This window comes from Nomascus leucogenys, chromosome 8 (genome assembly GCF_006542625.1).
Source record: "Nomascus leucogenys isolate Asia chromosome 8, Asia_NLE_v1, whole genome shotgun sequence".
Classification (NCBI taxonomy): domain Eukaryota; kingdom Metazoa; phylum Chordata; class Mammalia; order Primates; family Hylobatidae; genus Nomascus; species Nomascus leucogenys.
Window position 1 is genome coordinate 109,004,774 of NC_044388.1, and position 12,593 is coordinate 109,017,366.

General features: G+C 49.1%; 1 protein-coding gene and 1 non-coding gene across 3 annotated transcripts in view; one reads left to right on the top strand and one right to left on the bottom strand.

The window, feature by feature from the left end:
• AK8 (adenylate kinase 8) overlaps positions 1 to 12,593 on the bottom strand; it is a 154,355-nt gene that overhangs the window by 120,099 nt on the left and 21,663 nt on the right. For both annotated transcript variants that reach the window (XM_030818091.1, XM_030818090.1), the window contains one exon: positions 10,610 to 10,678. In XM_030818091.1, the coding sequence (XP_030673951.1) occupies positions 10,610 to 10,678 (69 nt within the window). The remainder of the gene's footprint in view (positions 1 to 10,609; positions 10,679 to 12,593) is intronic.
• Positions 9,556 to 9,657, top strand: LOC115836473. The gene has a single exon (XR_004031553.1). It is a non-coding gene; the product is annotated as a U6 spliceosomal RNA (small nuclear RNA).

Consider the following 12,593-nt stretch of genomic DNA (forward strand, 5'->3'; position numbering starts at 1 on the left):
TACTAATTTTTCTTTCTCTAATGCATTTGATGGTCACTTCAAAAAAAATTCTTCAAAGAGATTGCATTAGACCAAGAAAAAAAAAAAGAAAAAGAAAGGACTCCCCCTGCATTAACTACAGAATCCTGATGGGTTATGATTGCGTTATTTTTCCCTGAACACTATTCCCTGCATTCTTTTTGTGCTCTAAATTACCAATTCTAGTCCCTGTGTAGCTAAATAATAATAATTACCATATAAATGAATATGCATATGTGTCATTTTTCTCCCTAAAAGCAAGAAAGCCTGTTTATTTTGGATGAGGGTTTGTTTTGTTTTTGAACAACCAAAGCACATCATTAGAAGCCTAACCTCTTACTCTTGAAATCCTGTCTCCAGCGAGAAGAGATGAAAAGGCACTGGATGCCCCTTAAAGGTTAGAAGAAAGTTTAAAACAAATTGAAGGAGATATTTCTTTCCTCCGCAGGTAACAACAGCGTGGACATGATCAGAATCACAGAACTGTAAGACTAGAAGGGATTTCCATGCTCAAGTCCAACCCCATGGTTTTATAGATGGGAAAACTGAGGCCTAAGGAAGTGAAGCTCTCACCAGAGTGACACTCCCCGTGCCTTCCTGAGATGCAACCTTTGGAACAACAACAGAGTGGTCAATAGTACAACACCATGTTTGCATCTCAGTTCTGGGACTTAATTGTGGGATCTTCAGCAAGATACACAACCTCTTCAAGGCCTGGATTCTGCATCTGTGAAATAGGGTAGACAGCAGTGCCACCTCCGCAGGGTTGCTGTAAGGACTCCACAGCACACGGTCCTGCTGCCGATGCTACACTCCCAATCAAGGGGAGTCACCCAGAATATAATTACAGCCTCTTGTATAGTGCAAGGTGCACCTGCAATGTCACATAGCAGATAACATGCCAGACCAGGCGCGTAGACGACAGCTACCACCATCATCAAAATAATCACAATAATAACACGCATTATAAATACTCATACAGTCAATATATTATTTATAATACAATATAATCACATATAGTGTAATGTAACTAATAACGATGTCAATTATAATTGAGATTTTAATTTCTAATACTAACAATAGAGATCATCATCATTTTTATGATGGTGACTTGGGATGCATGGTCCTGTACTCTGTCCACACTGCAGGTGCACTATGCAAAGAGGTTATGCAGACCAAGCTTTTAAATAAGCTCAGGAAGAATTCACAGAAATTAAATGCATATTTGAAAGACTATTCTAGGCCGGGTGCAGTGGCTCCTGCCTGTAATCCCAGCACTTTGGGAGGCCGAGGCAAGGGGATCACTTGGAAGTCAGGAGTTTGAGACCAGCCTGGCCAACATGGTGAAACCCCATCTCTACTAAAAATATAAAAATTAGCCAGGCACGGTGGCATGTGCCTGTAATCCCAGTTACCCAGGAGGCTGAGGCAGGAGAATCGCTTGAACCTGGGAGGCTGAGTTTGCAGTGAGCTGAGATCGCACCACTGCACCACAGCCCGGGCGAGAACGAGACTCCGTCTCAAAAAAAAGAAAAAAACAAAAAAAGAAAGACTATTCTAGATCACTGAGGGCACGTTTGGGATATCCAGTTGCAATCACAGAGAGAATCACCATATTTTCCCCAGAAACTATCACTCGGTGAGGTAGAGATTTTTTTTAAAATCACAGAAACAAACCTGTCCAGGCCAGCTGGATCCTGTGTGAAAACTGTGCAGCCTTGTTAGATTCTGGAATGGGGAAAGAAGGGCAGTGCGGCTTCAAGGGGGTGTATGTAGCCAGTGGGACACACAGAAGATCACTGGCAGCCCACCCTGAGGCCCGGCATCTCTGAATTCTAGATTTCCACCTAGAATCCAGAATGCTTACCCACCAGAAACATTTCCATTGGAATGCTGTAACTTGTAAAAATTACTTACACGAAATAGTACTGTTTCAAATGTTTTGAGGTTGGAAAGAAGAGAGACTTTGAGGGTTGCTCAGCGGTATCCAGACACCCACCCTGGGCCTTCTGCAATGGATGTGTGGGGTGGATGGGGCAGAGGTGCCCACAGATGCCTTGGCCCCTTGCTAAGCCTCTCTTCCTGCTACAAAGTTCAGATCGGCCTCTAACTGATGTGACACCTTTGCTTATTTATCTGGTTTACTGTCTGTCTCTCCATGACTAGAACTTCTGTTCCTTGAGAGCAAGACGCTTAACTCTCTTGTTCACTGCTTTGGTCCCTGTGCTTAGCAAAGTGATTTGTTGCATAAGGGAATAGATGAATGAATGAATGAATGAATGAATGAGTCGTTTTAGGAAACACTGACTGGGGTAGGCCAACAAACCATGACAAGGCTTTTGGTCATGACTCTAGTGGAGGAACATATCAGGTGGCATGGGGACATGTGGGGGCCTGTGAATGGCACAAAACACGACAGGGAGTAGATAGGCTTTGCCCAGCCTTTGAGCTTCTGTCCTGGGCTGCATGGCACAGCCCTGGAGCACCTGGGTCAGAGCGCTGGCCCTGTGCACCATATGCCTGGTCCACCCTGGCCAGCCCTGCTGCTTCCCCCTGTGTGGCTCTGGGCGTGCCTCAGGCCCTGCAGCTACAAAATGGGCACAATAATAGTAACACTGACCATGTAGGGTCCCGTGAAGCTGGAGAAGCTGCTGGGCATAGTGCCTGACGCCAGGCTCGGATGCATGCTCCATTCAGGTCTCTAGCTTCTCCCGGGCCGAGACAGAGAGCTGGAGCAGAGGCTCTGGGCCTGCCTGCTCTCCTGCCTGCCTGGACCCCAGAGACTTCTGCCTTCCAGTGGTCAGCAGGCCGGCTCCCAGCTTCTGCTGCACCAAGGCAGCTGGTTGAAGCAAACACTCTTGACCAGGACAGCGGGCCAGGGGGAGAGTGGGCTGGGGGAAGAGGGGCCCGGACACAGCAGTTCCTGCTCAAGTTCCTGGGTCACAGGTGGTTTGGGGATCATAGCATCTTCAAAGGAAATCTGAAAAGGGAAAGGCAGGTCTTCTACAACCAGGCATGGGGAGGTCCTGCTGCATTTGCTGACTGAGACAGACTGTGGCACCATCTCCACCGGGCCTTTGGTTTGGCAGGGGCGGTGATGGTGGCTCATGAGTAGGCCATATTTTTTAGGTGCGTGTTATTCCTGAGGATATGAACTACACAATTTCTCCCTTCCTGTGTGCTTAGAACGAATGCTCATCACACTGAGAGTCCTGGTTCCAGGAACTCTTGACGTATTGAATTTGAAACACTGCCTGATGGGCAAGACCGTATCCAGCTGTGCTTTCACAGACAGCCCCCACCCCTGCTGAGGGGGTCCAGTCCTGGGCAACTCAGGTACACTTAAGCCAAAGGAGTACCACCCCCCTATATTTGACCAAATTTGATGAGTAGCTATCATAATGAAAAACAGAAAACAGCTTAGCTTTAAAGATCAAAGACAGCCAGGCACGGTGGCTCATGCCTATAATCCTAGCACTTCGGGAGGCCAAGACATGTGGATCACTTGAGCCCAGGAGTTTGAGACCAGCCTGGGCAACATGGTGAGACCCTGTCTCTACAACAAATACAAAAATTAGCCAGGCATGGTGTTGCGCACCTGTGGTCCCAGCTACTCAAGAAGCTGAGGCAGGCGGATTGCTTCAGCCCAGTTTAAGACCAGCCTGGGCAACATTGGGAGACCACGTTTCTACAAACGATAAAAATGAAAAATAGATGGGCATGGTGGCATGTGCCTGTAGTCCCAGCTACTCAGGAAGCTGAGGTGGGAGGATTGCTTGAGCCCAGGAGGTTGAGGCTGCAGTGAGCCATGACTGTGCCATTGCACTCTGGCCTGGGTGACAGAGCAACACCCTGTTTCAAAAAAAAAAAAAAAAAGATTGAAGAGAAGAAAGGAAGACTCCCTTGAATGCTTCCAGCCTGGTAATCTGCTATGCAAGAGTCTAATGCAATTTGGCAAACGCTTAAGAAATAATGGATTAAGGCACACAGCATTTTGTATGGAAAAATGCTGGCCCATTTCCAGTCACTCGGGCCATCTTTCCCTCCCCTTTAATGCTCTGCCAAAAGACTGTGTGGCACTTCCTAGGTAAAAGAGGTGGGAAACCTTAAAAATAGTGACTGACTGATGGGTCAGTTTTAGGAAAAGTTCCCGTGAGGTTGGTTTGACACTCTGAGTTAAGAGTGTGAAGTGGGGGTAAAGGGCTGGGTTTTCTGGTCCCTGCCTCACTTCTGGCTGCCATTCCCTCCAGCCTAAGACGGCCCCTCCACAGTCCACTCCAGTCCCCTTCACTAGAGGCTTCAGGAATAACTTGACTCTCCTGGCTGTGGTTTTTCCATCACAACCCTTCTCACCATCTGCCTTGCCTTGGTCATGTTGGACTCTGCCTCCAATTGCAGATGGTGAGCCCGAGGCAGGCAAGACCATCTTGCTAGAAGTGGGGGGTGCTGAGGAGGAAGGTCTTGGGTGTGGGGAAGGGTCCTGGCAGTGACAACCACGCAGGGCCTGCAGGGGGCACTCAACTGGAGATGCAGAATCAAGTCGCCCAGCTTGGAAGTCAGGTGACTGGGAGGGAACTTAGTTAAAATAAAAGTCTATGGTGAAGCTGGCCTTTCTTCTAACACTCTTGTTTGCTTTTTTTTTTTTTTTTGAGACGGAGTCTCACTCTGTCACCCAGGCTGGAGTGCAGTGGCACAATCTCAGCTCACTGCAACCTCTGCCTCCTGGGTTAAAGCGATTCTCCTACCTCAGCCTCCTGAGTAGCTGGGACTACAGGCGCGAGCCACCACGCCCGGCTAATTTTTTGTATTTTTAGTAGAGACGAGGTTTTACCATGTTAGCCAGGATGGTCTCAATCTCTGGATCTCATGATCTGCCTGTCTCAGCCAACCAAAGTGCTGGGATTACAGGTGTGAGCCACTATGCCCGGCCAGAAGTTTGCTTTTTATTGAGAGCTCAAGAGAAAGGGCAGAAATGTTTTCATGATCGATGTGAAAGTGTTACTTAGAACAGGGGTTGGCAAGCTACAGCCCACGGGTCAAATCTGGCCTGCTGCCTGATTCTAAAAGTTTTTCTAGAGCACAGCCATGCCCTTTTGTGTCCGTGTTGTGTACGGCTGCCTTTGTACTACATCAGAGCTGAGTCGTTGTGATAGAAGCCATATAGCCTGCAAAGCCTCAACGAGTGTCTCTCCAGCCTTTTCAGAAAACATGTGTCCACCCCCGATTTAGAACAGCCCCTGGGCTCTGGATATCTGCCTACACCTGGGCAGAAGACCATCCACTCACAGTGAACAATTTGAGACCATTCAGATGTAAACACACTGTTCAGAGCCAGCGTTGCAGCCAGTCCCGCAGTGTTTGTGATGTAGATCCCATGGCTGAGGGCCATGCAGAACAAGCTCGTGAGAACTGCTACTCCCTCACCAGCACGCTGGAAAGATTCCTGGGTACTGCTTCAGATTTGGGGCTTCCCAATCAATATATATATTTTTTTGAGACAAGGTCTTGCTCTGTCACTCAGGCTGGAGTGCCATGGTGCATGTCGGCTCACTGCAACCTCCTCCTCCAGGTTCAAGTGATTCTCCTGCCTCAGCCTCCTGAGTAACTGCGATTACAGGTGCACGCCACCATGCCTGGCAAATTTTTTGTACATTTAGTAGAGACAGGGTTTTGCCATGTTGGCCAAGCTGGTCTTGAACTCTTGGACTTAAGCAATCCTCCTGCCTCGGCCTCCCAAAGTGCTGGGATTACAGGTGTAAGCCACTGCATTCAACCCTAATACTTTTTTTTTTTTTTTTTTTTTTGAGACAGGGTCTCACTCTGTCACCTAGGCTGGAGTGCAGTGGCGTGATGTCGGCTCACTGCAACTTCCACCTCCTGGTTCAAGCGATTCTCTTGCCTCAGCCTACCGAGTAGATGGGATTACAGGTGTGCGCCACCATGCCCAGCTAATTATTATTATTATTATTATTATTTTGAGACAGAGTCTTGCTCTGTCACCCAGGCTGGAGTGCAATGGCGTGTGTACGGCTGCCTTTGTATTACATCAGAGCTGAGTCATTGTGATAGAAGCCTCCTGCCTCAGCCTCCCAAAGTGCTGGGATTACAGGTGTGAGCCACTGCATTCAACCCTAATACATTTTTTTTTTTTTTTTTGAGAGAGAGGGTCTCACTCTGTCACCCAGGCTGGAGTGCAGTGGCGTGATGTCGGCTCACTGCAACCTCTGCCTATTGGGTTCAAGTGATTGTCCCTGCCTCAGCCTCCCAAGTAGCTGGGATTACAGGTGCCCACCACCATGCCCAGCTAATTTTTATATTTTTAGTAGAGACAGGGTTTTGCCATGTTGGCCAGGCTGGTCTCGCCTGACCTCAGGTGATCTGCCCGCCTCGCCCTCCCAAAGTACTGGGATTACAGGCGTGGGCCACCACGCCCAGCCAATTTTTTGTATTTTTAGTAGAGATGGGGTTTTGCCATGTTGGCCAGGCTAGTCTGGAACTCCTGGACTCAAGCAATCTTCCTGCCTTGGCCTCCCAAAGTGCTGCGATTACAGGCGTGAGCCACCATGCCCAGCCTGGCCCTAATACATTTTCAAGTGAGAGACGGAGAGAGAGAGAGAGAGTCTGTATGTGAATTTTTTTTTTTTTTTTTTGAAAGGACACAAGTTCTGATTCTGGGAGACATGAAATGTGCGCCACCCCCCTTGTCAACCCCAGTGAAAGTAGCTGTAATACATGCATAAAACACACAGGGCAGCTATTCGAGGACTCAGAAAGTTACCCAGTAGTAGGCAAGTTGTAGGCAAGTTGGGGGAAAAGACTAGAATCCTAAATACCACCAAAGCAGTATCTCCTGGCCTGGTCTTAAGGCAACCGGAAGGCTGAAAGTGGGCGGCAGGCAGGAGAAGAGCGAGCTAGGAGGGGAGACACCTCTGTGGGGTTTTTCTTTTCTCTGTTTTCTCACAATCCAGGCAGTCCTGTGGTGACTGTGGTGGCACGGCTGTGTCAAAGGGGCCTGCAGGTGCCTGAAACACTGAAAGAGGGGACCCTTCTCCAGTCCCATGAGAACAGGGCAAAGCCCTGTCAATCCTTCCTTTCTCTGTCCTCCCACCACTTGACCCTGGTCATGGCTGCAGTCCCAGGAAGTGAGTGGCAGAGCAAGATAAATAACCTCAGTTTTCTGGCCAAAATACCAAAAAGAGGAGCACCAGCGAACTAGGAGTTATCGGGAGATGACAGAGAGGGGAGCTCAGGGAAGTAACTAAACAGTGTTGGATGACATCAAAGGCTCACCCCCAAGCTGTGCACGTGTGGGCCTGACCCTAAACGGCATTTCAGGGACACTGAGACATGAACTGCGGCCAGCTCACTGCCAAGTCCCCAGGTGCCCCTGGGTGATGTGCACACAGCACAGAGCTGCACGGTCGGTCACTGCATGGCACTGCAAAGGAACTGAACACAGGACTGACATGGAAACCACACTCTGAGAAGCCTGGTTGGAACATGCAACCTGAACCCAACTGAATCAGTCATCTGCTAAGACAAAAATAATGACATTTGCCATAGGATTTAAGCAAGACCCAGAGCCTCATAACAATATTTAAAATGTCCAGGATACAAAATTACTTAGTGCAGGGAGAACCAGGAACATCTCTACTCACATGAGAGCACCACCACATAACTCAGATGTTGGAATTAGTGGATGAAAACTCGAAAGAGGCTATTACAAGAAAGTTCCAACTGGTAAAAACATGGAAAGATAGAGTCTGAGCAAAGACACAGAAGGCAGAAAGAACCGATGCAATAAAGAACTCACAGGACAAGCTCAATAGTGGAATAAAAAAATAAGGGAAGACTCAGTGACCCTGACAATAGTTCAATACAAATTATCACATCTGATTGACAGAGAGTAAAAACAATCGGGGCCAGGCATGGTGGCTCATGCCTGTAATCTCAGCACTTTGGGAGGCCAAGGCGGGTGGATCACTTGAAGTCAGGAATTCCAGACCAGCCTGGCCAACATGGTGAAACCCTGTCTCTATTAAAAATACAAAAATTGGGCTGGGCGTGGTGGCTCACACCAGTAATCCCGGCACTTTGGGAGGTCGAGGCAGGCGGATCACGAGGTCAGGAGATTGAGACCATCCTGGCTAACACGGTGAAACGTCGTCTCTACTAAAAAATACAAAAAATTAGCCGGGTGTGGTGGCACGTGCCTGTAATCCCAGCTACTCAGGAGGATGAGGCGGGAGAATAGCTTGAACCCGGGAAGCAGAGGTTGCAGTGAACCGAGATCACACCACTGCACTCCAGCCTGGGCGACAGAGCGAGACTCCATCTCAAAAACAAAAAAAAATTAGCCAGGCATGGTGGTGTATGCCTGTAACCCCAGCTAATGGGGAGGCTGAGGCATGAGAATTGCTTGAACTTGGGAGGCAGAGGTTGCAGTGAGCTGAGATCATGCCACTGCACTCTGGCCTAGGCAACAGTGAGACTACGTCTCAAAAAAAAAAAAAAAAAGAAAGAAAGAAAGAAAAAAATGATTAAAAAAAAAAAAAGGACTGGAGCCTCAGGGACCTGTAGGACAATAGCAAAAGGGCAAAAGCTTCGTGTTATTGGAGTTGCAGAAGGAGAGGAGAGAGAATAGGGTGCAGGAAGTTACGTGAAGAAATAAAGGCTAAAAACTTTGCAAGTTTGGATGAAAACACAAACCTATAAATTCAGGAGCTCAGCAAACACCAAAAAGAATAAGCCCAAAGAAATTCATCCTAGACATGTCATAATTATACTAGTGAAAACTAAAAACAGGCCAGGCGCAGTGGCTCACACCTATAATCCCAGCACTTTGGGAGGCCAAGGTGGGTGGATCACCTGAGGTCAGGAGTTCAAGATCAGCCTGGCCAACATGGGGGAACCCTGTCTCTACTAAAAACACAAAAAGAAGCTGGGCATGGTGATGCATGCCTGTAATCCCAGCTACTCAGGAGGCTGAGGCAGGAGAATCGCTCAAACCTGGGAGGTAGAGGTTGCAGTGAGCCAAGATTACGCCACCGCACTCCAACCTGGGTGACAGAACAAGACTCTGCCTCAGAAAAAAAAAAAAAAGAAAAGAAAAGAAAAAAAGAAAACTAAAAACAAAGAAAAAACCTTGAAAGTAGTCAGAGAAAAAAAATGATGCATTATTTATAAAAGAATTTGAATGACTGTGGATTTTTCATAGAAACCACAGTGGTCAGAAGTAAGTGGAGGCTAGGTGTGGTGGCTCACGCCTGTAATCTCAGCACATTGAGAGGCCAAGGCAGGAGGACTGCTTGAGACTAGGAGTTGGAGACCAGCCTGAGCAATAGAGGGAGATCCAGTCTACAAAAAATTAGCTGGGCGTGGTGGCACACACCTGTGGTTCCAGTTACTGGGGAGGTTGAAGCGAGAGGATCTCTTGAGACCAGAAGGTCAAGGTTGCAGTGAGCAGTGTTAGCCACTGCACTCCAGCCTGGGCAACAGAGCAAGACTCTGCCTCAAAAAAAAAAAAAAGTAAGCAGAGTGCTAGCTTTGGCAAAGCACATATACTAAAATTAGAACAATACAGAGAATATTAGCATGGCCCCTTAAAAATTACAAAAAAAAGAAAAAAGAAAAAATTATAAGTGAAACATTTGTAAAGTGCTCAAAGAAAAAAACTGTTAACCTAGAATTCTAAATTCAGAAAAAAATATAGGAGCCTAGGAGTTCGATAACCAGCCTGGGCAACATAGTGAAACTCTATCTCTACAAAAAGTACAAAAATTAGCTGGGTGTGGTGATGCATGCCTGTAGTCCCAGCTACTTAGGAGGCTGAGACAGGAGGATCATTTGAGCCTGGGAAGTTGAGGCTACAGTGAGCTGTGATCATGCCACTGGGGTCCAGCCTGGGTGACAGAGAAAGACCCTGTCTCAAACATATATATATATATATACATACATACATATATACATAAAATAAAATAAAAAGAGAGAAGTAATAACATGACCCAATAGGGTTCCTGTGAGGACACATGAATCGGTGTGCAAAGCCCTCCTGTGGCGCCCATCAGTGCCCAGTAGACAGGTGCTATGCTGCTGTCCTCCGGAGCCCTCCCCTGCCCTCTCCACCCTTCTCGTACCCCAGGAGGCCGGCCTCAGTGGACTGCTCACCTGGACTCCTGCCCTTTGGCTTCACTGGGTCTGGCAGGAGATCAAAGGATAGGAGGCGAGAGTCTGGGGTACCCCTAATTCTGCCTCCTGCCGATGCCAGTCCCTGGCGCCTCGCCATCACTTGTCGGTTGCCTCACCCTCCCATGCTTCTGCGATTGTCCTGTCATTAAATGCTTTCTTGTGACCTCTCTGGATGGGCCGGCTATTTCCTATGGGAACCCTGACTGATACAACGAATTCCACACTGTTCCTTTTCCTTTGACAAAAGCAAAACTCATGTCTGTAGACTGACCTTCATGGAGCTCCCGTTTGCCTGCCTTGCCTTCTCTTATGCCTCTGGTCATCTCTGGTCTTGGACATGAACACACGCCCTTCACCCTCCCCTTATCTTGGCACCAAAACCCCCAGCTCACTGGAGTCTTACCCGCTTGATGCAATCCTCTTCAGCCAGGCGCTCCTGAATCAGTTGGACGAGCAGCGCACTGGGAACTGTCTGAAGGAAAAAGGACACACAGAATGATGGCTTGAACCTGCTTCCTGCAGCTCAGGACACAGACCAGCACATGCCCCTCACCAATGCCCTGGCCTCTGGAAAGCACCGACCACCATCGGGCCCCGCCCTTCCTCCACCCGCCGCACCCCTTTCCTTGAACTCTCTTCTCCCCCTAGCATCTTTGAGGGCCTCCCTCACATGTGTACTCACCTTATCCTGTGCCCAAGCCTCAACATGCCCTTGCCCACCTCCACTGGATAACTCCAGGGCTCCCTCAGAGCCTCAGCCCCAAGTGCCAGCCTGCAGGAAGCCCTGCCAGATCCTCCCAGGCCAGGCTGGTGCTACTTCCCATGTTCCATCGTCCTGGATGGAGAACTCTGTCGCTGCACTAACCACCACACATGCTAATGGCCTGCCCACGTTGCTGTGTCCCCAGGAAGGTGTAAAGCTCTTCAAGGAAAGGGACAGTGTCCTACTGACTCTGGACTCCAGACAGTGGCGGGTGGGAGGGGATTGGCTCCAAGACTCAGCAGAGGTGAGTGTGTCCCTCTCTTCCCAAGTCCACGGTCAGTGACCTCATGTTGGTAATAAAATTGGCCACAGTGGGAGTGTCTACACCACAGAAATGACAAAGGCTACGATAAGGACTCCCCACCCTGCCCCCAGCGCTGGTTGTTGCATACTGACCAGCAGACCACTGCCCCAGCACCAAATGGTATCAAGGATATAGGAAGCCTTGTCGACCATAATGAAACTTCAAATTCCTTGATTCATTCAATAAGTAGCAATCATGACAGCTAGCGTTTGTTGAGCACATGCTACGTGCCAGGCACTGGGCCAAGCATTCCATTCTTCGCTTTTTGTAACAACTCTGTGCCATCTACACTCCACTTACAGTAACACGGGCCCCCAAAGAGGAGTCCCAAAGAGGAGTCGCCCTCTTGCCCTTCTGCCTGTATGGTCTGGGTGTGCTCAAGTCCATCCTCAGATCCAGGGGAGGGCCCTGACTGGTCCAAGCCAATCTGCATACCCCACTCCTGACCACTGTGATTGATTCAGAGGCTGCCTGGGACCCAGTCCTAGCCAATGAAAGTCAGGCCCAGGACATCAGTGCAATCATTAGGGGCATGAACCCCTGCTTTCCACCAGATCAGAAGCTGAGAAAATGTAAGAGCAGGAGCTGCAGCAGCCCCTTTGTGGGCATGACAGGTGTGGAACGGAATGAAACCAGCACAAAGGGAAAGAGAGAAACCAGACCCAGCCGCAGAATGGCTTTTCCAGGGATGGGGAATGGGAAGAAAAAGCGCAGATAGCGAGAGAATGGGGGCGGGGGGGCACCTCTGCTGGGAACTAGATGAATATGTTCACTTGAAAGTCATGGGGTCACCATGTTTCTAGGAGGTAGATAGCCAAAGTCAAGACCCAGGGCAAGAGGGAGAGAGAGAATGAATGAATGAACGGATGGTGCACACAGAAAAAAGGAGACCAGAAAGGCAAGAAGGAGGCGAGCCAGCATCCGGTCCCTGGCTCCAACATCTGCTGAGATAGCCCTGTGTCCTTATCCTACCGCCCCCTACCCCCACCTTTCTTCCCTAAGCCAGTGGTTCTCAACTTGATTGTGCAACAGAATGCTGGCAGAGCTTCTGGAAACACAAACTGCTGGGCCCCACCCCGGGAGCTCTGATTCAGTAGCTCTGGGATAGAGCTGAGAATGTGCATTTCTAGCAAGTTTTCAAGTGACACGGATGCCGCTGGTCAGGGCATCATATCTGGAGAACCACTGGCATAAGCCCACCCACACATGGCCCCCGGGGTCTGGGGGAAGCTGCTAGAGAGGGAGGGTGCCTTTCCGCCAGTGCCCGTTTCCCTCAGGTCTCCAGGGGAGCTTCCGCAGGCTGGCAAGGGAGGGGGTGGG